Source organism: Euprymna scolopes, chromosome 1 (genome assembly GCF_053919585.1).
Source record: "Euprymna scolopes isolate OS-2025 chromosome 1, ASM5391958v1, whole genome shotgun sequence".
Taxonomy (NCBI): domain Eukaryota; kingdom Metazoa; phylum Mollusca; class Cephalopoda; order Sepiida; family Sepiolidae; genus Euprymna; species Euprymna scolopes.
Window position 1 is genome coordinate 168340797 of NC_136482.1, and position 27062 is coordinate 168367858.

Below are 27062 nucleotides of genomic sequence, written 5' to 3' on the forward strand. Positions count from 1 at the left end.
TGTTCAAGCCCAGGTGTACCTCACCATTTTATTTTAATTTTTTCTTATTAATGTGTTCAACTTACGATAAACAAAGAGGTACCATTTAAAATTGCTGCAAATCATTGCTTTGTTTGCAAATTTTAAAACTAAATATTAATCAGAAGTGACGTTCCAGGGCATTCATCGTCAAGCCCAAATATCAGCTGACATGATATTGTAAACAAAAAGACAGAATTTGATGGACATTATTATTATTATTTAAAAAACTTTCTTTGCAGATTGGTCCACTGGCAAAATTATTCCTTGTAATATATAATATTCAATAGAGGATCGATTCTATAATAATACGCAATCTGCATAAATTAAAATATCATATTTAAGCGTATTGTACTACCGGGTAACGCCAGACGTCCAGCTAGTATATATATATATATATATATTTAACATACACTGAGCTTCATAAATAAAAGGATTGCCATAAAAGGTGAAATATAATTGAATAAGCATTGTGTGTGTGTGTGTATATATATATATATATATATATATATATATACACACACACACACACACAAGAAGTTCAAGTAGTTTGCTTGAAGCATTGTTTACTGTGTATATAACAAGAAATTTAGGTTTATAGAAGGCAAAACAATGCAGAGATGTAATGGATAGGCTATAAACTGAAGCAACTTAAGATAACTTAAGTGGAACAAAGATAATAGTAGTCTGGATAAAATAAAATATAGTATTGTAGACATTTTCTTTTAATAGATTTTTTCATGGAAATTGCTCCAAACAAGGCATGAAACCACTTGATGTAAGGAGCTAAAAAGAGCCCTAAACACTAAAGAATCCAAAACTAACCAACAATAAATGTTAGCTCGATAGATTCTAACCCAGAAAACAACAATTTTCCCCCCTTTGTCAGAAACATTCATGAAATGAGAGATCTAAAAGACAAAATATGAGAAATGAGAGTTACAAGGTTGCTTTATACTCTCCTTGATTTGTACATGAAAACGTGGTTCAACTACTGATGAAAAATCGAAACGCTCATTAAGTAAAAATGCATTACAAACTTAAAGTACTGCTTGATTGTCAATATAAATCAATATCAACATTTTTTACTTCTTATTGATTTGATATAATCAATGCATCTTCAATAGCTGATAGATGTGAATGTCTACTTCTTAGAATATTGAAACTAATTAGAAAATACCAAAAATACAATAACACTTAACAGCATATTGAAAGTAACACGCATTTGAATATCAGTAAATGATTTGCTAACGATATAAGAAAAAGAAAACTCAATTTTAATTTTAGAAAATACAGACAGTAAATTGCATCTCAGAGTGCATAATAAAGGGGGTATCACTATTAAAATAGGAAAATGTTTTATTAAAAAAAAAAAAAATTTTACTAAGAAATGCCTTTGAGGAACATTTTAGTTGCCGACACACTTACTGATATGAATTTATACACACAACACACATTACACACACAGCATACACACATTAGTGACAGGACGATTCTAATATCTTCTTTGATTCCGATACAATGATTCTGGCCTAAATTATTGATTCCAATTCTTTTTAAATTTCTAAATATAGAGTTGTTGTGTGTGTGTGTAGGGGAGAATCAGATAATGGCAAAAACTCATGTAATATATGCATATATTTTCCCAATTGTAAAAATACACACTTATGCGTGTGACTTATAGATTTTAGTTTTGCAGTAGTTTAAAATCAATATTTATCATTATATCATTAATACAAGCCGTAAAACTTAAGTATGGAACAAAAAGAAATAAAAACAATAAAAAGAATCTTAAAATATGTTTATTATACATTTGAAGCCAAATTGCATAAAGATTTTGTAAAATAAATATTTGATAAGATTATTATTTATAATTTCGGTGCAATATGCGTTCTACAGAATATATATTTTTTTCATCTTATGTTGTTATTAACAGAAAATATTCAGCAGTAAAAATTCTTAGATGCTTTTCAACGGTGATTATATATATATATCCAGGAGATAACATATGTGGTTTGAAATGGTGAAGGCTGTGTTCTGTGATATAAGCATTATTTAAATTTTAACCAATAAAATGATTCAATTTGGGCATCAGAATATAGGCACAAAATTGCAATACTAATGCCCCAAAAAGTTCTGATTTTTTAAATTTTCAATTTATCATCCTAACATTATATATATATATATATATATACACACACACACATATATAAACAGGAATCCGAAAACGGTTTTATTCAGAAAGTATTAAAACAAAAAACATAAAAAAAAAAAAACATTAAAATGTTTTCTTTTGTTTTTTTTATTATAAATCTAATATATAAAAGGCACTGTCTGTCTGTTTCCATATTTTCAAACTATCTCTTGCGAAACTAAAAGTTGCAGAGTGGCGCTAGGGGCCTCAAATGATTGGATTTTTTATGGAATGTTCTTTTGTGGTCTTTAGTTGGTTTAAATTAAGGGATCAAGAAAGGGGTCAAAATTTAAAAAATTGTTTGCACAACTCATATTCAATGAAATTTTATCCAAAATTTTTATAATTCAGAAAATATTTTTTTTCATTTCTTTTATGAACTCTATTTTTATTTTTAATAAAAGACACACACACATTATATATATATATATATATATATATATATATATATATATATATAACTGTACAAAAAATAGTTTCCAGAAAAAACACTATTCTTTTGGTTTTGCACTTTCTTTTAACTGGAAATGTTATAGGAAATCACAATTTAATTTTATCTTAAATACTGAACATTGAATTATCAACTGAAAATTAATGCATTCATTAAAGAAAACCAACCAATATTCATAATTTAAATGGTTATTTGAAAAAGAAAATTTCTCCAACAATTTTGTATTTTACATAATACTAACTGTCCCTACCAAACATTTCCCGGGAGACTCTTACTTTCAGTAAAAATTTATCTGATAGAAATAGGATTTATTCATTTGCCAAAAAAAAAAAAAAAAAAAAAACATTTGGATTATGAAGTAATGCAAGAATGATTCTGTATTTTTGTGACAGTTTTTTTTTTTTACTGTGAAAAAAAAAATAAAGAAAAGTTAATGTAAAGATTTTGTTATCTCAAAAGAAAATGGAATATGTTATCACAATTTCAAAGTAAAAATAATACAGATTTTTATTAGGTCAAATAACATTTGCTTATTAAAAATGGAGAATAGAGAAATATTGTTAGTAGTAAAATACAAAAAAATTTGACTAAAAATATTCCATCCTTGTTAATAAATAGAATTTTTTTTATTCATTTGGTTTTGTCATAGCATCGACTGGAAGTAGCACCTTTTTTCAACATTGAATAATGATTGACTCTAAATAAATTTCTTCCTTAAATATATACAATATTTGTTATTAATTATAAAAATAAGCAGAATCTTTCTATAAAATCTACTCTCTGTGTTTAATAATGAACAAAAATTAAAATCTGTCTATTCACCATTCAAGACATACCAGCATTTAAAACAGAAGTTAAACTAAATACAAGGATATTTAATTGATTTCGTAAGAAAGAAAATAACATTAATCAGAATCATTCTACTAAATCGATTTAGTAGTGGTGGTAGTCTACATTTACAACCAGAAGTAACATATCTTTTATGTATCTTATTTTATAACAACAGTTTCTTTTTTTTTTTGTGCAAATGTAGATAAGGTAATTTAAAATGCAAGTCTGAGATAATAATTAAAAAGATAAATATTTATTGTAAATCAGTTTTAGCATGCTAAAAAAAAATTTAAAAAATAAAAATATGAAGACAGAGAAAGGATAAAGTAAAAATGAAATGGTGATTATTGGAAACTGTACCCATCCCGGTGTCAGTGTGGAGAGTAATAATATATTTGAAATTGAGAGTAAAGAGTCCATTCACTTCCTTTAAGACTAAAAAGAATTTGAAATCGTGATCAAGATTAAATAGAAAACTCATTAAAAGCAAAAGGAAATTTTTTTATAACCTGAACCAAAGTGCAAACACAGCATAAAAAGTTTTTGCACATAGCTTGTAGAAAAGTTCTAGAGCACTAGTATAGCGGAGGAGGAAGACTTTACTTCATAAGATCAGAAGAAACAAAGATAAAAATGTGATTATAGTATGTGGATCATGTCTGGTGATATGTATTGAAAACGAAGATCAGAAAAATACAATGATATTAATTTTGCATTGGAAAATGTGGGTAAAATAATAATATGGGATTGTATTTGCCCTAGATATCTATAAACAAACTTGAAAGTTATACAAATTAAAAAATAAAATGGTAATATAGAGTTCAAGCCTTGGAGCAGAAATCTTTATTGATTCTTGAGAAACACAAAGTGTACCTGCTTGTAGCAAATACATTTTGTAATGTGATTCACATGCTGGCCTGTACAACCACACTAATTATCACTAGCATTAATGCTTTCCCTATAGTTTGTCCCAATACTTACTCTGGGAGTAGTGTCATCTCTTACAGCTAAACAAACAAACAAAAAAAAAATATATATATATATACTAGCCTGGGTGCCTGGCATTGCCTGGGTGTGTGTTGTGTTGAGCAAAAAAAAAAAAAAAAAAAAAAAAGTAGTAGGCAGGCAGGCTCGAACCCATACTGCGGAGGAGGAAAAGAATGTGAAAAAACACAAAAAAATATGACATCTTTGCTGATGTGCCCATCATCAAACCGGAAGTGATGTAGGTTTAAATTAAGGCTAGTCAATTGAAAAAAGGGGATAACTTTCGAAAATATTGGCAAAAAAAAGCGACTCGTCCATTTAGAAAAGTGGCCAATTGAGGGTGAAAGAATTAATGTTTTTAGCAAATTTTTTGATATTTGTCATTCGAAGGGTCGAGCTTCAAAATGATACTGATCTCGTGAAAATCTGTCGCCTCTGTTGAAAGTTTTAGGCAGACATACAAACATACATACATTTAAACAGACAGGTGAGATTTATATTATAGATAGACCTCCCTTCGTAAATCATAGATATTATAATCTAGGGAGCATATAAAATTTTAAGAATGAATGACCCCACCGAGCGCCCCCCCCCCTCCAGTCTTTACCGGACATACACAAAAAATGCACACACACATTTTGCCTTTTATATATATACTAGCGGGGGGTACCCGGCGATGCCCGGGTGTCTTGAGGTAAATCAAAACTCCAGTTAAATAAAAAAAAAGTTTTGGTAGGTGAGTATGAGAATGGAACCCATACCCTTGAGTTAGAAATTAATGTGAAAAAAAAAAAAAAAAAAAAAAAAAAAAAAAAAAAAAAAAAAAAGGGCGACGTTAACCATCAGGCCACCACGACATACAACATACACAGGTTTGAATTTATTTATTTAACTATAAAAACAGGTGTGTGCAATAAAAGTTAACTCTGCTGCTTCCATTTGACCTAATTAAGAAGGTCAAATAGATGTCACACAGCGTTTGGGTTTGAAAGCAGCTCCCAATTGTCCAGGTTGAATAGCAACTGTCTGATATACAAGATTGATCAAAGCTGATTGCTTCTGGACGTTTCCCGGTGCGATTGCCAGGAATGCTGTTAGCTTTGAATTAGTTTTGCTTTTTATACGAAAATGCTTAATCAACACACGAGAAACCAAAATAGCAATAATTTTGTAAAAGTCGATGTAAATAAATCTATAAGCTACATGCGTTCCCAAATCCTAGTTATTATTATCTAGGACCTATATAAACAGTTGTAAGCGATAGTAACGAACCTGGGACCGTGTGCGAGAAAAGCCTTTGCCAGACATACACAAAATGGTCACACACATTTTGCCTTTTATATATATATAGATATATATAGAGATATCTCTACTGTTATATAAAAAGGAACTTTGTCCGTGTGAGTTTGTTCCCTATAAATTTGAAAATGGCCGAGTTGATTTTTATAAAATTTCACACAAGCATACTTTATGTGTCTGGCAGTGTTCTTAGATAATTTTTGTCTTGGATAACGTCTTTGATAAATATTGATAATCAAAATAATTCAATGAAAGAAGGAACAGGCAATTTTGATCAAAATTAACATCTTATATTCGAAAACCAAAAAAAGAAGTTTGGGGGAGGGAGGTAGGCTCGAACTTGAATCCTTGAGAGGAAAGCAAAAATAAAAAAGCGTGATGACTTAACTAAAAGTGAATTAGGTTAAACATCAATCCCGCAGTCAAATTTGTTTTGGTTTTGTTTCCCCGATATGTTGGATTGAAAACCAGCTCCTCATAAAAAATGGGGGTGTCCAAATGAAAGCAAATGTCTCATGACGGTTTCTACCACATTGTTTTCTGAACGTTCTGGCGAAAGCCCAGAACACACTGTTTCAATTTAGTTTCACTTTTTACTAAAAGCCGAACAAACAGGTGACACAGCAACATAGCGCGATTTTTATAAAAGTTGATGTAAATAAATCTAGTGAGGTCAAATCCGCACTTGAGTCAACTTTGTTGGGTTTTATTTGGAGAAAACCAGCTCTCTGTTTATTAGGGGAGTGTCCAAATGAAAGCAATTGTCTGATATGACGGTGAAAAACCGACATTGATCAAGCGTTTCCATCGCTTTCTGGACATCGTTCCCAGGCTAACCGAGAACTGCTTATTAGTTTCACATCAGTTTTGCTTTTATACAAAAAAGCCAAACGAACACGTGAGAAGCCAAAATAGTAATAAGTTTGTAAAAGCCGCTGTAAATAAATCTAGCCATGACGCGCGTTCCCAAATCAGATATTATCTAGGGGGGTGTATAAAAAGTTCTAAGTGATAGTTACATCCCCCCCCCCCGAGAAGTCTGGCGAAAAGGCCTTTTGCAGACATACATAAAATATTTTGCCTTTTATATATATATATATATATATATATATATATATATATATATAGATGTGTTTTTGTATTGATCAAAATTCATAACTAAAAGCAATTAGTTCAACTTTATTTTTTAGATAATTTACGAGTTTCTTTTTTTTTTTTTAGGTGGGGAGGGGGGTAAAAACACTAATACTAAATGGACAGACTATACCAGATAAGTACATTTTGCACTAAAATAAAAATATTGCCATCAACAAATGCACAGAAAATTATTAAAAGATTTTTCAACTAATGGAGCAGTTTTCTTTACTTTAAAAGTATTTTGAGAACTAAGGAGAGAAAATCGTTAGATATATACACTAACATATAACAGCAACACTCCGACATAATGCTTATACAAAAATATTTTTAATGACTATGCATTGTAATACTTACCATTATAACTAATTCTGGGTTTTGTTAGACATATCACAAGGTGACATTCTAATTCATCTGCAGCAACAGATTTGGAACAGACTGGGCACTTTATACCTAGAAAATAAGAAATAACAATACATCAGAAAACTGAAACATCTAAGAAATTAATATTCAATAATAAAAAAAAACTAGAATGTTATGCACGCTCATTCTTGTATCTTCCCCTTTTTTTTTTCTTCATAAATACTAATTAACTGCAGAAAGTTAAAAAATAATAAACTCATAAATCTTTTTCCTTCATTTCGGTATGACAATTGCTCTACATGGCAAATTACAAAAACATAAAATGTTTTATGTAGAAGAAATTTTTAACAAAAACAAGCAGAGTGTGTGGGGTCCTCCTTCATGTGTGAATAATTTACTTTCACCATGACTAATATTTGTGCAAAAAAAAAAAAAAAAAAAAAAAAAAAGTAAATAAAAATAAATAAAAAAACAAAAAATAAAGGTGTAGCTATTGAGAAAAGTTCAAACAAACGAACGGACGAATGAGAGTGATTTACTAGGCCTAAGCCCTCCTTTGTCGGGGGGGGGGGGCAACAAAAAGGCAAAATGATTGTATATATAAAATACAGTTTCAGAAACGTTTAATCAGTTTTAAAAATAAAAATGGAAAGATTATAAAATACACTCAGGACAACAGGATTTTAACATTAAAAATATAAAAGATTTAGTTTTTTTCACAATATTAGTTTACATTTTAATTTTTGTTTTAAAATTTTCATTATTTTTCATGAAAAAAAAATCAAATGATTTAATACGCTCAAATGTATCAGCAGGTATGTCTATTGTCTAGTTATCACCTTTCGTTGAAAATTAGTTTTAAAACTTAAAGTAGAAATGCACAATGGCTAACCGATTTGGTTATTTCGTTAATATCATGACAAGTTTAATATTTGAGTGAAATATATAGATGGCATGGAATTTCTAGGAATATCTTGATTGGTCGTCAACTATTCAAAATCAAATAAATTTTAGCATTATTCCCAAATAACTTCTTTTGTACTAAAATCATGACTCGTCATTTTTTTTTTTTTTACCCTCACGATCATCCACTTCTCCATCTCATGCACATGTGTATGTATGTAAAAGTTAACATAAAATGATCCCTCATTTACAGGCTATGTTAACCTTTTAAAGCAGTTAATCAAATAGTCTTTACTCTAAAAATGTAAAAAAATATGAATAAAAAGGGTAATATAGTGTTATGGGCCGGATTCAAAGTAACATAGTGTTCTTCATATGATCCCAGACAATGTTGGGTCTTCATGCTAGCAGTCAATAAAGTACAAGTTACATGTTAAAATTAAGAATTTCTAAACAGTGCACAGTAAGACCAGAGATATATGAAAAATATCGAAATAATCAACAACTTCAATAATTGAATTTGTTGATTGGAAATTTTTTTTTTTATCTACAAAATATATCAAATTTTAGTAATTCAATAATTTAAAATTTATGATGTGAATTGGTTAAATTTCTAATCAAGAAAATTTTATTATTATATGTAAGACAAAGAATACATATCAATTAGTATATTTATAAAATATTACAGCCAATAATATTTTGAAAGACCAAGTATCACTGGGTTTCTACACCAGTAGATCTATTGGATAACTTTATTCTGAAATTTATATATATATATATATATATATATATATATATATATATTTTTCAATGATTTAAAAACATTATTACAATAATCTAAACATAATTTTCAATGAAAAACCAAGACACAGAATAATAAAATAATGTGAATTGTTGGTGACCACCCCCTTATTTAAATATATATATATACAATATATATGTTGTGGATAAAAAATGAATACCCGTTTTGCTAATAAGAAAGGTTCTATTCATAAGATGTGAAACTTATGAAAAATTGTTTTTTTTTTCTATGCGCTGATGAAGCCCAGTTGTGCAAAATTATAATTGATAAATTTATATACTTGTATGCCAACACCGGAAACTGAAAGAATTGTATGCAGAGTGTTACCAATAAAAGACACTAGCTCTAATATCACACTATTGAGCTACCTAAAAGAGAATGTTATGTTATTTATTCATGTTATTACTATGCCAAGTAGTTAAATTACATATAAAGCTATATATTAATTAAAAAGAGAAGAATGCAAAATGGAATTTGCTATCTATTTTAGATTTTATCAAAAAATGAACAGATGTAATAATAGTTTATACATATTTGTTTACAGTTAACTTATTTTTAAGTGTTCATTCATGCATTTGATTGAGTCATTGCAAAAGGTTTCTTTTGCAGATAATACTTTGAACTGCGTATACACTGGCTGTACTGTGATGACGTTACACATGCATGATCCTCATAGCTTTTATGTCTGCACTTTCATTATCAGAAAAGAAGTGTTGTTATTTTTTTTATTTGAATATATTCTTAAAAGATATATGAAATGAAAGTGAGGACTATTTGCTACTCTGAATAAATTTTTAAAATTTTTTATTTTACCCAGATAGTCATTCAGAAAAATACAGAGGAAAACTAGACACAGAAAAGCAGACTATCCTAACTAGTAGTAAACATGGATGCTGGAACAATACTTCACGTGAATTGTTCAATTTACACTGCAAGAAAACTTGCACAAATACAAATTTGGTCAGCCAGTGAGAGACCCAAAAGTAAATGAATTTGTAACTGATATTTGCATTAATGAGCACTTTGACAGTTAATGCAACACACTTAGTATTTTTAGAAAAACTAAAAAAAAATTTCCCCCCCCCCCAATCATTCCATATTTGCTATCCTACTAAATGCACAAAATCACAGAAAAATGAAGTATTTAAAATATTGTTTTTAGGTTAAAGCAAACATTTTATAAAGAACTTATAAATTGAACTTGAGAATTTCTGTAAAAAAATGTCAATCAACAAAGTTCAATTATCTAAATATTAAAAATAAATTTAATGGAAACTCTATAACTTAACATTACTTAAGTATTTTCTAATCAGATGGCTTTAAAAATATAAATATTAAAAAAAAACATAACTGAACATCTGGAAACTAAGAAATTACTGGTTATTTTCTCAATCCCAAAGACAACTTATCTGTGTGCTAGAATCAAAATGTAGTATTTTTTTCTGTCCCTTATCAAAGACTTTTCTCAATATTTTCCCTATCCAGAAACCCTCTTTTGGAAGAAGCAGGATATCGCCTCACACACACATTAAAAACAAACTGCATGTCTAATTTTGCCCTTGAGATGAGGCAAGTAAATAGGTACACACAAAATGGGTGTACATTTTAATAGCTTATGTAGCTATTTCTTTTATATATATATTTTTTTCATATTTTCATTCAATTGTTAATAAATGGGATTTATAAGTCATGAAATATTAAACATCCAAAATGGTAGATATTTCAAACAATGACAGATAAACAGTATATGGAGTGTTTATTTTACAGCATGGTATAGGCTATCTTGCAAACATATTTGCAAACAATGTTTTCTATTTTCATCTAAAACTGATTTTTATATTATTTTTCCCCTCTATTTTTTCAAAGAACCCAGTATATATATATATATATATATATATATATATGTGTGTGTGTGTGCGTGTATATATATATATATATATATATATATATATTATTATTTATTTTTTTTTTAAAGAAAAAAATCTTCATATGTTCTTTTTTTTATCCGTTTTTATTATAAAATTAGATTAATTCTATAATAATCTCGTAAAATAAAACTAATAAGAAGCTACATAAATGTATATATTTTATTATTCATACAAGACATTTAAATTTTTTCAACTTCAAAATTAAAAAAAAGCAAGAAACACAAAAATTTCAACAAATATTAGTTTACACAATATAACTGCTGTAATCAGAATAAAATAATTTTCTATGCATAAAAACTATTAGTGCCATTCTAAATTTTTGAGATGAAACGTGAATGCTTATGTTATGTTGATTAATCGGACTATTATTTTCATCTTGGGTGTTATTAGCACAACGTTTCGGTCGCTGCAACCTGCAACCTTCTTCAGGTGTTGAAAATATGCTTTTTTTTTTCTCTACTAAGGAGAGCCAACCCTCATGTTTTCAACACCTGAAGAAGGTCGCAGGTTGCAGCGACCGAAACGTTGTGTTAATAACACCCAAGATGAGAATAGTCTGATTAATCAACATAACACAAGTAAAGCTTTTCGGTTGGTGTAAAAATAATGTTTTTGTCGTATATATATCTGATAAAAACATTATTTTTGCACTAACCTATTATTAATGATGAATATCAACAGATTGATTTTGTAAACACAAAATATTCCAAATTTCATTCAAAAACACTTTAGTATCAGACAATTGTCACACACACACACACACACACCTATATATAAAGTAGTAGTGTTTGTGTGTACAACTCTCCTACAGCTCACACTACTGGACTGATCATGACCAAACCTAGCATGATTATGGTCCTCCACCTAGGGATGGTGCACACCATTTTTCAAAGTAAAGGTCAAGGTCAAGGTCATAGCTTATATATCCTACAGCCCACACTACTGGACCGATCATGATCAAACCTGATGTGATGATCTCCAACGTAGAGATGGTGAACACCATTTTTCAAGGTCAAGACTTTGCGAGTGTATATAATTCCAGGTTAAATGTATCCAATGATAAAAACCAATGAATTTAATTATAGATTATTAAGTGCTTAATTAAAAGAGCAAGACATACTTTTATTTTAAGTAAACAATTCACATAATACTCTAAAATAGTTGAATAGAAGGAGAGAGATTTTTTGCACAAGGATAAGATTGGAAAGGGGGTGGGAGTGGGGGGGTCACACAGTCACGTGCGCTTTAGATGTTTATCAGTTTATTTTTTGTTAAAAACAAGAAAAGAAAGACCTACTGCCACTGATACTAAGAAAGGACGTCGTCTGTAAAAATAAAAATAAAAATTTTAAAAAATTAAAAGTAAAAAAATATTTAAAAAAAAAAAAAATCTGGCACAATTTTAATTTACCTATGGACCCCTGTTTTATTCTTGTGAATCCCTATAGTATTTTTATAATACTATAAAATATTAAGAATTATATAAAGACCAGCAGGCTACCCGGCATTGTCCGGTCGTAAAATATGCATAAATATTTTTTTAATTAATACAACTAATTAGACATGTGTGATGCAAGTATTGTTCTTCTACTCAGTTCACTTCTCGTAAGTAAAAAAAAAAAAAAAAAATACTCTAGCTAAGATCAAAACCAAAACTTAAAGACAGTGAATCAAGTATGATAACCATCAGACCAGCTTTACACGAATTTTAAAGTGTTTTCAAACCTATTCTTAACATAAGCAATCTGTCACATGAACGATTCATGCATGCACAGTCGTGAAACAGTTAACACATAGATAAAAATCTGATGACTCCCACATACCAATTTTTTTAATTTGGACACTTTAGCAGCCCTTTTTTCCCCCCAGTGAAGACCGATTAAAGTTTTTCAGCTATCTGAATATCCTATATACCAAATTTCAAGCCTGCAGATCAAAAATTCATTGAATATAGAGGTTGAGAAGTGTTCTCACACACATGCATACACACATTCTCAATTTTATAGATATATAGATTGTTCAAACGTGTATTTTAGAAATATACCTAATTTATAGCATACAAAACTTTAAAATTCTATGGAAAATGAATGCTTAATAGTAAATTAAATCACAAAAATACAAGGAAAGAAAAAAAAAATGTTATTCAACGTTCATTATGATTAATAATGTTAAAGAAATAAAAACTAGTTTCTTATAATAAACAGGTGAAAAGCAAAATGTTTTTAAGAAGCCATAAAATACTCTATTGAATTTAGTAGTCAGTTTACTAATACACTAGCTGATTTATATAAAGGCTGAAATGTTCTAGTATGCTCAGATAGACAAGTCCATTGGCTGCCAGTCCATGAGTGGATAATCTATTAAAAAAACAAAACTTATATATTAAATATTGGAGCATTTTGTGCTGGTAAGTATCAATTTGATTCTACAAACCGTAATGTACTACTTTACTTGACTGGACAGTCTTTTGCTTCCCCATAAAAGAATAAACTTATATAAATCTTGGTTGAGAACCGCTATTGTAAAACTTCAACTGAGCATTTCTACCTTATTTGAAAATAAACCAATGCAACACGTCCTTATAAAGAAGTGATGAATAGAAACAGGTTTTGTATTAATATGATTAAGAAAAGTTTTTTTTTCTTAAGGTTTAATGAATGATTTTTATGTAAACTTCTGCATGATAAAAATAGACGCATATTCATTCATATTTCAATTTATTGCCTGAAAGTTTACTTTTTGACTAAAAATAAATTGACAATATTATCGGATTGGTTTGGAAACGAGCAATATCTAAACATTGAACATAAACAGTTAAAAAGATTGAGGAAAAGCGATTGAAGAAATAGAAACAAACATTTTTTTGACTACTGCAACAATTTTTTTTTCAGCCAGTGCCATCCAACACCAGACGGTCAAAAAGAAAGCAAAGCATTTTTAAAAATTTATAGTGTTGAGACGATTAACCGAAAAAAAAAAAAAAACAAAAAAAAAAAATATCAGAACTTTTTGGAGCATCGGAATCAGAAAAATTTGTGCCTATATTTAAATGCAAAAAAAAAAACAAAAAAAAAAAAACAGTTCCTTTAATTATCTTCTTTTTTTTTCCATTTGATTTTGTTTTTAAAAGAAACTGGTAGTAATAAAACAATAATATTTATTGATTTAAACTACCAGTAAAACTAAAATCTATTCATTATCCACACGAGTGTGTTTTTACGTTTGAGAAAATATATGACATTTAATGTGTTTTTACAATAATCTGGACAAAATAACGATTTTATAGTTGAATATTCAAAGATTTATAAAGAACCGAAATCGGGAAAAATATTGGAATCGTCCCATCACTAAAAATTTAAACACTGATAGTCTTACTCTAACACTTATTACAAGAGGATTTACAATATTCTGAATGGAATAGCTTCATCACTCATTTAAATGATAACCCTTATCCCTGAGTGGCCTCCCGGCCTTGATAAGTGGTGACCCCCATCTAAAAAAAAAAAAATTAAATTATTTAACCCTAAGATAGTAACATTATATGCTGACCTGAAACTTTTCTTAAATGTCGGTATATCTCGAAAGTGTAGTCTAAAAACAAAGTGATATATCCAATTAGAAATATTTGAAACCATTTTTAGAAAAAGAATTTTTCAAATTAGTATTACAAGCAAAAAATCTGAATTAAATAGTAAAAACAAAAAAAAAAAAATCTTGATTAATTTGCTTACCAGAAACTTTTTTTTAAGAGCGAAATTAGGCGTTTTGTCGGCAAAGATACCAAAATGAAATTGATGTAGTTAAGAATTATATAAATTCTTTCTGATGAAATTTAAAATAGTACATTTGTTGTAGTATTGAATTCATTTGTTAGATAATTTAAATGAATAAATGTGAAATTTTTTAAAATTTTATTTATTGAAATTATATTCATATCCAAACACCTTAGGTTTACTTGATTTAATGATGCAAAAAATTTAAATACCATATATAGACAGGCAAGAAACCTTATAAACACAGCCAAAGCTTTAATTCATTTGCATATTTGTTTTTTTTTTTTAAACAGTGTTGAAAATCCATATTCTGTACATTTTTATAATTTGATTATTCGATTTTGTATTAATTTTCTTGATATCATAATTGTCATTAGTAATATTAAATCAATTTAATGAAAAATGTTTAAAATTTAAAATGATGACACTGTTTGAATTTGTTTTTTCTTGTTATATTTTTGCATACATAGCAAAAACTTGGGAATGATTAAAAAAAAAAGTTTGCATAAAATTCAATAATTACAAAGAGTTTTCGTATTAATTAAATACTGAATGGAGAAAAAAATATTTTTAAAAAAATCATACGACGAATGTGTAATGAGAGTGAAAAAAAAAATTAAAAACTTAGATCTGATGAGATTAAAGGAAAATCAAAGAGTCTGAAAAACAGAAAACCATGTTAGTACAGTCATGCTAAAAAAAAAAAAAAAAAAAAATATGGAGAGATTCAAATTATTAGATACAAAGAGTTGTATTAAGTTCCATTGGCAGGGAAAGACCAAGGAAAACATGGAAGTGATAAACTTGAGAAAAAGGGATAAATGAAGTCCTTGCCAGAGATAGGTTAGTTCAGAAGTCAATTCTTTAAAAATTGTCCAACATATGCCAGCATGTAAAGTGGATGTTAAATTGATGATGATACCATTCCTTTATTAGCGCTACAATAGATCTGATAGGATTTGGACTGTGTAGTTTGTTTCTGTTCTGTTATTGTATCCATTATTTAATTCATGTACCAGTTCTGACAATTTTTTCTTCAACAAAAAAAGCTGAGACTGTGCCCCTTCCACAAAAGTGAAAAATTTACGATCACCATGATTAATGTTTGTGCAAAATTTCAAAAAAAAATTTGAGGAGTGGTTATTGAGAAAAGTGCGAACAAATGAATGGATGAATAATTTGGGGGCAATTTTACCCCTATAATGGCCCCTAGGGGGGCAACCAGAGCTATCTCAGAAAATCTGTTCTAGCAAATATTCACTTTATTGAGAAAAGTGCGAACAAACAAACGGACAAACAAGAGTGAAGGCCCACTCCTTCCTTTGTTGGGGGACAAATAAATATACAAATTGACATAAAATAAATTCTCATTTTGAAGACAAGAATTTCTATCATATAGGATTATGTATAAAAAAATAAAATATGGTAATAAAAAGGATTCTAATATCTTTCTGCATATTGGTTTGCTTTGGTATTATTGTATTCTCAATTTTATACATAAAATCAATGATCTTTTTTCTTTGTGATCTTAACTAATTTCATTTTGAAATCTGTCAAAGATTACTTTGAAATAAATTAAACATCTTAATTTTTAGGCGGTCATGTATCAGCTGTGATTTAAAAAAAAAAAAATCATTATCTATAACTATTCTAGGTATGTGTTTACCATTTTTAATTGACACCACATAGCACTGACCATCATCAGTGTAAAATGCCACACAAGAATTCACAGTTCAATTCTTTATTAAACCCTGGATAGAAAAGAAGACATTTTGAATCCTAATATTAAGTCACAATTAGTAAGCATCCCCCCCCCCCCGCACACGTCCCTTTCCAGACAAGGATGGAGATTGTACAGCATTGGAGACATTCGTTCTAACTGAAATCTATTAAAAAGATCCATTACCATCTCCCAATTCTTGTTCTTGACAGCAGAGCAACATGAGACCCCTCCCTCCAAATGTCTTATAAAAGAGTAGGCATAATTTTATGTTTAAATTTAATAAAAACTAGATTCTTCAGATCTAGAGAGTTTATTTAGTCAGAAGAAACTTTGAGTGAAAAAATGTAAAAAGAATGCAGCTTAAATTTCCGGGGGGGGGGAATAAATTCAACTTATCGCAGACTTAGCACCTACATAATCCGACTTCTAAAAAGTTTATAATTACAAGAGAGAATTCAAAGAAGAATTTAACTATATAAGGATGAAAAAAGAAAACCTTAACTGAAATTTTATAAATAGAAAACGGGGATCATCAGCTGCTTACCATGTAGCTGTTTCGGAGATTTAAAAACAGGACAGCTGTTAAATACATGGCTCTCCAGTGGATAATACCACTTTCCCAATAACAAAATGTAGAATAATACGGTTAATATTTATACTAATACATAAAAATAAAAAATAAACTATTAATAATATATATAAGTAAATTTAACGGCAAATAGATAAGAGGAAAGAAACCTAGCCATACATATCTATAAAAAAAAAATTAAAAAAAAAAAAAAAAAAAACACACACACACACAGAGTCACTTCTGTTTTAATGAATGATATCATGTTTTTGTTAATTTATGACATCATATATAATCTTAATATCTTCACATGTTTTACTGGATAACGTCATTCCTTTGTGATGTCATTCACCGAGACAAATAAAATAAGTTCCAAAAACTTTTCATAGTATATCGTCAAGGTGAATTTTAAGCAAGAACGATGTTATCCAAAACAATTTCCCTTTTAACAAATGGTGGCACAAAGCATAGAATCAGATAACCTAACATTTTTTAGTAAAAAAGAATTTGGTTTAACAATCTTGTTTAAAATTCAACATCAACCATTAAATCTGTGCAAACTGTCTACAAATTAAACTAAGATGGTTCATTTATTTGAAAGTTATTTCTGATGCTTTTCACTAATAAAATATTTTTTAAACTTTAATTCTATACAAAATGAAAACTATTGTGATTATATATATATATATTTCTTTTTTTGCTCAGCATACACTTCAACGCCGGGCACCCATGCTAGTATATTATATATATATCTATAAAGTGAATGTGTGTACATTTCCCTATGCAATAACTGTCAATTTTAAGTCTACAGACTCGATATTTAATATACAGGGAACTGAGATTTGGGAAAATCTTTGTAATCCGTTTTCATCCAGAAATTTGGCTGTTAAGAGGTCAAAGTTCACCAATTTAACCTTTGGGAACTCTACCAGACTCCTCTGACAATTTGAGGTATAAACACTTAAAATTTTAGATATAGGTTCCTTGGACATGGATCTAACTTAATAACTTGATTTGAGCCCAAAACAATAAATGTTAAAGGGTCATAATAGGGGTCAAAGTTAAAATATTGACCTTTTTTTTTTTTTTTTTTTTTTTGCTCAGCATACACCCGGGAAACCATGCTAGTAATGTGATGATTTTAAAATATTACCTTTGTTTTCATTTGGATTCGTTGAACCACTGTTCTTATCTTTAGTGTTATCTTCATGTCTTGGTCGATGTAACCTCTGACCTTCTTCAGAGTGTATCTTGTCATGCTGAAATCTGCACAAAATTTAAAACAGAACCCTTTATTTAATCCACAAGGGTAGCATGCTCTCATTCCATCAGCCAGGACTGGGTAGAAGACCCAAGTAATTAGAAATTGCATTTTGGGGTATCGCCTACACTGAGGATTTAACCTTCAACCTCCAGAAGAGTATCTTACAACTGAATTTTACCAAGTACTCTATCCACTGTGCCATGGGAACTTGCGAGTTTAACAAGATACCCCTGAAGAAGGTTGGAGGTTACATCAACCAAAATGTTGTGAAAGTAACATTCAAAATAAGAACATTAGTTCGAAGAATTCAAACAATACAAAGAATCAATCCTCATCTCAAAAATTTTAAACCTTTGCTTTCATGCCCAACAGGAGTTTGTTATTCACTGGGCACCTGTGGCCTTTCAATAATTTCTTTATGAAATCAATTCTGACTTGAACATCATTGTGAGTTAAGACATTTTTAATGTACTTTTCATCAGTTGAGTAGGATGTTGAGAGACACACACAAAAAAATAATAAACCGACATCATTATCCACCTAGAAAGCAAATATTTCACAATGACCTTTTAGAATTATTGAAGTACTTAATGCAAAAGAAAAAACTGTGTGTAAATAAAAAATTTCAATAGTTTTCTTTTTCTTCTTTCACCAAAACCCTATCAGCTAATGAGATGACATTTACACATAAACCTACATCAAAAACACAGATTTGGTTTTGTACAATACGAAATGCACTCATTAAAAATGTTATCCTAATGTTTTTAGGATTATCAACTAATTCTTCTTAGAAGAGCTTTAAAACTTACCAACTATTCAGATGCTTTTTTTTTTTTCAACTATGTTTTGTAGTATTTAACCTTTTCTCTATTGACTAACTCCCGTTATCAAATCAAATTATGTTTACAAAGATTTTATTTATCAGAATCATTTTGTAATCAAATATTTAAAGAGAAATAAAATATGACAAAATAAAAAGGTTAAAATCAAGTTCCATACTTCTTTGTAAACACTCTTCGTCAGCTGATCTGATCCGATATATATAAATGCCCTAGAAAAGTCGTGTCTAGTTAATGTTTACCAGTTTCGAAATATTCCGCTATTCTTGAAAACAATCAAATTCGTTTGCATATTTTAAAACTGGTAAATATAAATCAGAAGTGAATTTTCCAAGACATATATATATATATATATATATATATATATATATATATATATTAGGCTAACAATTAAGTTCTTGTTCTTTAAATATAGTATCTTGAAAATTTATTTGTAATATTTTATTTTTCGAATCAAAAAATCAAATGATTTTTACCGAAGCATATTGAGAATCTTGTTGAACGTTAGGAAAAAGGTTGTTAACACGAATGGAGAAAACATCAATGATTAAACAGTTGTTAGTTCTTATTTTACTTTTAAAAACGTAGATTTAAAAAACGGCAAGAACTTAGTTGCCAACCTAATATATATATATCAGATGACAAAAAATGACAACAAAGTATGGAACCATATTTTAACCGAATAGAAATTTAAATAGATAAGTTTAATTCTTGCATTTCACAAAATCAATATCGACAAGTTTACCTGACGATATTGCTTTCGTGAAAGCTAAGTAGTGAACTTCTGCTCATTTATCTGACTTTATATCAGCTCTGCATATTTTTACATTGAGCACATAATTTTTTTCACACTTTTTTAAAGTAGATCTTTTTTTATTTTCACAGCTTTCAATTTAATTTTTTTTTTACAACGGCTAATCTAACATTTTACAAACTATATTTCAATGTTCATTCATCATTTTCCAATAATTTTAGTTCTTAACATAATATAAACTAGCGAGATCTGTGGAAATTCCACAGCAGCATCTTTCATAGGTAATATATTGCTACCGGGCATTCTGTAGATGTTCAGCATGAATGGAGACCCCATTATATTATTGTAGTCCCTTTGTTAAAACTGTAAGGTTATTTACTTATGTAATCTGCTTACTTTAGTGTCAGAATATATCTGGTTATTACAGTTTATCTCCAATATCCTTATAGGAGTCTGTAACATATTTTTATTGTACGGACGCCCAGCACGAATGGAAGCCCCACGATATCATACCATCTTTAGACAGAACAGATACTACCCTTGGATTTATATATTTTGTTTAACAAAACAAAATTAGGCACAAGGCCAATTAAAAAAGTGGGAAGGAGGGGGTCTATGTTCATCATTGTCACTGTACCTTTGATTGGTCTACGCTAAATCCTAGCTAGAGTTCCGTCACCATAATACCACCAACACACCAGGGGTCATCCTACTTAAGATTCCCAAATCAAGTAGTTTTGTTTTTATATATACTAGCGGGGGTACCCACGTTGCCCGGGTGTTTAGAGGTGTGCGTGTTATTGGAATCAAAATAAAAGAATAAGCGAAGTAAGAACCCTGTTTAAAAAAAACAACAAAAAAAAAAACAATGTTAAAACTTCTTTAAAAAAAAATCGTTACCCGGGTGTTTGTGTTTGGGGGGGGGGGGACTAAGAAAAAAACAAAAAAACAAAAAAAAAAAAAAAGTTTTGGTAAGTAGTTAGGATCGAACCCGAAGCCTTGAGGCGAAGGTGGAAAAGAAAGTGTGCAAAGAACCTGACACGTTACCCGCTCACCCAACAAAGAGCAACTGAAACACGTTTGAATTTATTTAAATATTAAAAACAGAATCGACACATGCCCGCAATAAAAGTTAACTCTGCTGCTTCTATTTGACCTCATTAATGAGGTCAAATTGAAGTAGCGAAGTTAACTTTTGCTGAGGGGCAGCTTTTGGGTTTGTTTCCCAAAGATGTTGAGGAGGGAGAAACCAGCTCCCCATTGTCCAGATTGAATAGCAATTGTCTGATATAAGAAGTTTGGCCCCACATTGATCAAAGTTGATTGCTTCTGGACGTTCCCCGATGCGATTGCCGGGAACGGTGCCTTAGCTTTGAATTACTTTCGGTTTTATACAAAAAAGCTGAAAGAACACCAGACGTGCTGAAATAGCAATAATTTTGTAAAAATCGACGTAAATAAATCTAGACACAACGCGCGTTCATACATATTATGATCTAGGGAGTATATAAACACTTCTAAGCGATAGAAGCCCCCCCCCCCCCACGAGACCGTCGGCGAAAAAGCCTTTTCGAAACGTACAAAAAAATGCACGCGCGCATTTGCCTTTTATATATATATATATATATATATATACACATTTCCTCAAAACCTTTAGCCTTGATGGAGGGAAGACTAAAACTTGCCACTATGGTTTCAAATGATTTGAAATAACAGCAAGGGGAGACTTGATTCCAAATATTTCTCATGTTATATCTCCCCTCTTTTGGAAATAGGGTACTATTATGAATATCTCCAGTATCAAATAATCCTTTACACACTGTGAAATTTACTTTATGTATGAAAACCAAAGAGGGAAGATATAACATCAATCAAGTCTCCCCTTGCTCTTATTTCAGAACATTTGAAACCATAGCAACAAGTTTTAGTCTCCCTTCTATCAAGGCCAGAGGTTTTGGGGAAATATCAGATATTTTGTAATTCATATGCAAAACAAGGAAAACAAATGACTATGACTGAAATATTAATAAAGGTGCAGTATCCTTCCATCCTCAAAAAGTTCTCTAAAATTAAAATTACTACACATTTCCCATGGTGCTTATAACGAAAATAATGTTTAAAATTCCAGGAAACAAGTAGTTTCCAAGATATAAAGAAATTATAGTTTTAAAAAGTAAGGGGGTGTCACTGTTCTATATTAATTTAACGTAAAATGAACACCCACTTTATAGCCACTTTTTTTTTGGGGGGGGCGTCTTATTTTTTTAGGGGTGGTGCTTATTTGGTAACTGTGACCAACATAAAACCTGTCTTTAAAAAAAAAAAAACAGGTTTTCCATAGGTTTTAAGGTGTGCTGAAAACGAATATCTTATTTAAATTTTCCAGAAATAAGTATTTTTCTGGGTATTAAGTAATGAAATTTTTTGTTATAAATGGTGACCATTGTTCTATGCGCAAGTGTGCATATTTTTGCTTAATACCTGGAAAAATATTTATTTGCAGAAAATTTAAATGCGATATTCGTTTTAAGCACACCCCAAAAATCTATAGAAAAGTGTTTTAAGGTGGATTTTGTGTTGGTCTATCAGGCCACAATAAACACCACTCCTAAAAAAAAAAAAAAAAAAAAAAAAACCCTGTACCTCCAGAAAAGGATTTTTTGAGAGTGAAAAGATACTGCATCTTCACCGAAATATTTTATGGCTGAAAAAAAAAAAAAAAGGAGTGCCAAAAATAGGCTCTGTATGATGGATGATCCCCTTAATGTGTAACCTTAACGGTAAATGTCACATAGCCCACTACACAATTCAGGTCATTATCTTTCCAACAAGCGTTCATTTGTTAAATTTTGATCAATAGTCACTGAGATTTCAAACTTATAAAATTGCTAAAAAAAAAAAAAAAAAAGGCAGTATATCTATATTTATATATGGATATATCTATAGTCTTAGCCAAATTGAATATTGAAATGCTTATATCTTTGGTTCTATGGGACGAAACTACATGAAAATTTGCAGACTTTTTGAAGATACTATATTATGGTTAAAATTGGTAAAGAGCCTATATTTTCAAATCAATAAAATATGCCCAAATTTGCCTACATTTGTATATATATAGTGTCCTGGTAAGCCAGCTTTAGTTTTACTGCTTTGGGATGAATTTTGCTTAGGGTTTTCTTTGCTTGGTTGTCTCCCCTGTGGTCTTACCAGGCCACTAATATATAATCTATGTAAAAATTTTTTTTATAAAAACCGTTTTATTAAAATCAAAATTTCATTGGCGTGGGGTGGGGGAAAAAGTCCAAAAAACAGTGTTAGTAAGCCCCCACCCCTCCCAGCTATTTCTAGATGATAGATTATCCACTGTTTTCCGGCTTGATTGGGGCTGAAAAAAAGCAGGTCGATCTCTAAATGGAACTGAATTCTAAACAGGAACAAAAAGATGTGAGGTGGGAGAGTTGAGGGAGTGATGTTCTAAAATGAGATCAATTAGTGGGGTGGCTAGGGACGAAAACAAAAGCTGGTATGTGGACATCTTGGAAATTTCCTATCAGGGTAGGGGGAGGGCATTCACTCGACTAGCTAAGAACCTAAACACCACAAAGGGGTTATCTCAAGAGACCTGGGGTCTGACAGAACCTGGAACCATGTGTGCCATGATCAGTCGGGGAACACATACTCCAACTTGGCACCTCTTCGTTCACACAAGTTCACTATTTCGATCCCTCTTCTGTTACAGGCCGCTGAATGTAATCTTTTCATATCACATCTGATCTTGACCTAACACGATCAGAGCCTGATCATCAAAAGATTCAACTGCACACTTCTCATGCAGTCGTGATACCACACCACTGTTCTTGCTATAGCTAGGACTATGAGAAACATGATTCATCTCTCTCTGTCCCATGGCCGTTCGATTCTGTGGATGACATAGGAGTCAAGCAAGCAAGGATGCTTGGGACATGAGCAATCATCTCGTTGACATACGCCCAGTACCGCCAGAGTTTGCTGCATTTGAAGAACATGTTCTGGCGATTCCTCTGCTGGGGTCCTGCAATGGGAACACCTGGGTGACCTCACTAATCCGGCACTGTGTTGTATGGCATTGAGGGTAACGCATTTCAGACCAATCAACAGGTCAAAGAAAAGCTCAAGAGTTTTTGAGAGGACTTGAACTTGGCGCCCAGCTCCACCAGAAGCAGATCTCTTCCTTCGACAACCCTAAACACTCGACGAGCAAGAGGTTGTTGGTGGCCTCCCTCACTAATTCTTTATAAAGTTCCTTTTGAGAAAGGTGAAAGTAGTAGGTGAGCGGCGAATTTAATTAAGTCAAAGGAAATTAAATTCCGCACTTAATTTTAACTGCGGGATAGTTCTTTTGGGTTTGTTTTTTAACCAACTTTGTCTGGTTTTGTTTCCCCAACATGTTGGGGAAAACCAGCTTGCCCTTTATTAGGGGAGTGTCCGAATGATAGCAATTGTCTGATATGACGGTTTTCACCGACATTGACCAAACGTCCCTCGCTTTCTGGACGCTCCTGGCCCTGTAGGCCGAGCACTGCACCTAAGTTGCACATTAGTTTTGCTTTTATACAAAAAAGCCAAATCAATACGAGAGGGGCCGAAATAGCAAGAATTGTATAAAAGTCAACGTAAATAAATCTAGACGCAACGCGAATTCACAAATCCTAGATATTATCTAGGGGGTATATAAACAGTTCTAAGAATTAGTACCCCCCCCCCAAGAATCCCGGCGAAAAAAGCCTTTTTTGGGCATACAAAAATGCGTGCGCCACATTTGCCTTTTATATATATAGATTTAATTATGATATTTGATAAAAAAAAAATAAATAAATAAAGTAATCTCCATTTATTACAGGTGGAATGGGACTCCTTACAGTTGGTAGGATGTTCCTGGCAATTGTGTAATGTCAAACCCAGCTCAGCTCCAAGACTGGGCTTAGCATGTTGTATTAGCATATTCTGGTCGACAACTTTCTCAGAGCTGGAGACTCAAATAAGGTTATCAGGTTTGCAAACCTACAATTGCTTAAAGAGTAGATACATTCTTCCTGTTGCCTAGCCTTGCACTCCATCTATTAGCCAGTCTGCCAAGTCTGCTGCACAGAAAGCGGGTTCCATCTACCTGATCAAGAAATTTTCACACCTGCCAGTATCCTATATCTCTACGAAGCCACCATTTGTCCATGCATAAAATATTGTTGTCATCTCTGGATGGTGCGTCCTCTGCTAATCTCTTCCTCTTAGACACTGTCCAAAAGAGAATGTCTAACCCAATAGGTCTGAAACTATGTACAAATTGCTGCAATGTTGCATTCCAGCACTTCTTTTACAAGTACTTCCATGAAATGTGCTCCAATGAAATTACTGCACTTGTATCTCTGTATCATAAATACCAAACAAACAATGCAAGCAACAAAGTCTCCCCCCTTCACTGTAGAGGTATCCAAATGCTGGAAAATTTTCTACTTTTATAGCTTATTTCTTCAAACTGATTGCCTTTGAAATTCCCTCTCTACTCCCAACTGCAGTGTGCATAAATTTAAGGTGATAATATCTTAATGCACAACTCACATTTAGAATGGCTAAACCTTAATCCATAGTAATTCCTTATGTCTCATTGGCAATATATCTTGTTTAGGGTGAACCAAACTTTAAAACAAACACAATAAAAGGAAATTTTACCCCTATAATGATCACTAGAGGGACAACCAGAGTTATCCTGGAAAATCTGTTCTGGCAAAAATTTACTTTGACTAATGTTTGTGCAAAATATTTTAAAAGTTCAAGGCGTAGTTATTGAGAAAAGTGTGAACATGTGAATGGGCAAACAGGAGTGAATTATTAGGTCCAATCCCTCCCTTGTTTGACGGGGAGTAAAAAACTTCAAATGTGCTTGTGATTTTTATTGTATAAAAATGCTTCGTTTTTAATTAGAATAAAAATTTCTTATATTATCCGTAAGAAAATATGGTGTTTTATTCCCCTAAACGAACGAATGCAGTAAAAACAAGATTCTTTAGTCTTTTATGAAAGACATGTTTATCACAAATTCCTTACAAGATGCATGATCTATTAAATTGAAACAATTCCTATAAAACTTGTTCAAATTATAATCTTCAGCATTGTCAGCTTTGTAATTAGTTCTTTCAAAAATCAAAATTTCCTTTTCGCTTCTTGAGTTGGTAAATCTTCACGCAAAAACAAAGAAATAAAAAACTTTTAAGATCATAGTCAAATTCCAACGATGAAATTATGACATCAGTTTTCATATGACTTATCCAAACTCTGTACTAAACTGAATTTTTGTAACAGAGTAAAATGGCTGCCACTACGCCAATAATCAAAATACTGATGACTTTATTCAATTTTATATATCATTTTTAGAGCACTGATAATTTAAAGTATCAATATGAAAACATTTTATCCATTTATATTTTATAACTGCAAAACCTATTGTTATGCTCATTTTTTTTTACCATCAAATTTAATGCATTTTTAATTAATTTAATAAACATTTAAAATGTTTATTAGTCTTGATAAGCAAGTTCATAAAAGAACAAATTTGAAAACTAAACGAATCAATGTGATAATTGCATATAATATTCATGCAATATTTTTAGCTGCTTTCTTCAAACTTTAATCATCATGTTTTGATTGGACAGTTAAGCAATTTTGCTTGTTTTCTTTTATTGAAATAAAAGAAAGCTTAAATAATATCAAATATTAAACTGCTCATCATAATCAAGTTTTTTTTATCATACAAATTGCTTCTATGATCATAAAATATGACATAATTGTCTACCAAATTTTCAGACGGAATCTTAACTGAAAACATTGGGCAAAGTTTAAAGACATCTGTCAGTCAGCACAGTCATTAGGATTAATGCTGAATAACTCCAAGCAAGAATGTAGAATCTTTTAAAATTGTTCTAAAAATCATAGTTTTTGAATTTACAAAAAACAAATTTTAAATTCAAAAGCAACAATTACAAAAATATACTTTAAAAAATATACAAAAAAAAAATTTGTAAATCAATTTTTTAATCATTTTAAAATTCAACTAAGAAATTTACATTTCGTTTCAGACTTCTTGTCATCTTGATAGTGGTCTTGTTTTACTTTGGTTTGCCCCCAAACAAGGCAATATTGCCCCTGAGACATAAGGGGCTACTGAAAATAAAGGGCCATGCCTACAGTGGCGTCATAA

The 27062-nt window shown here is 30.6% G+C and overlaps 1 protein-coding gene across 1 annotated transcript in view; it reads right to left on the reverse strand.

Moving 5' to 3' along the window:
* The window catches only part of LOC145277044 (E3 ubiquitin-protein ligase ZNRF2-like), a 136437-nt gene that overhangs the window by 27404 nt on the left and 81971 nt on the right, over nucleotides 1–27062 (reverse strand). The window contains exon 2 of the mRNA XM_080128686.1: nucleotides 7272–7367. Within this exon, the coding sequence (XP_079984812.1) occupies nucleotides 7272–7367 (96 nt within the window). The remainder of the gene's footprint in view (nucleotides 1–7271; nucleotides 7368–27062) is intronic.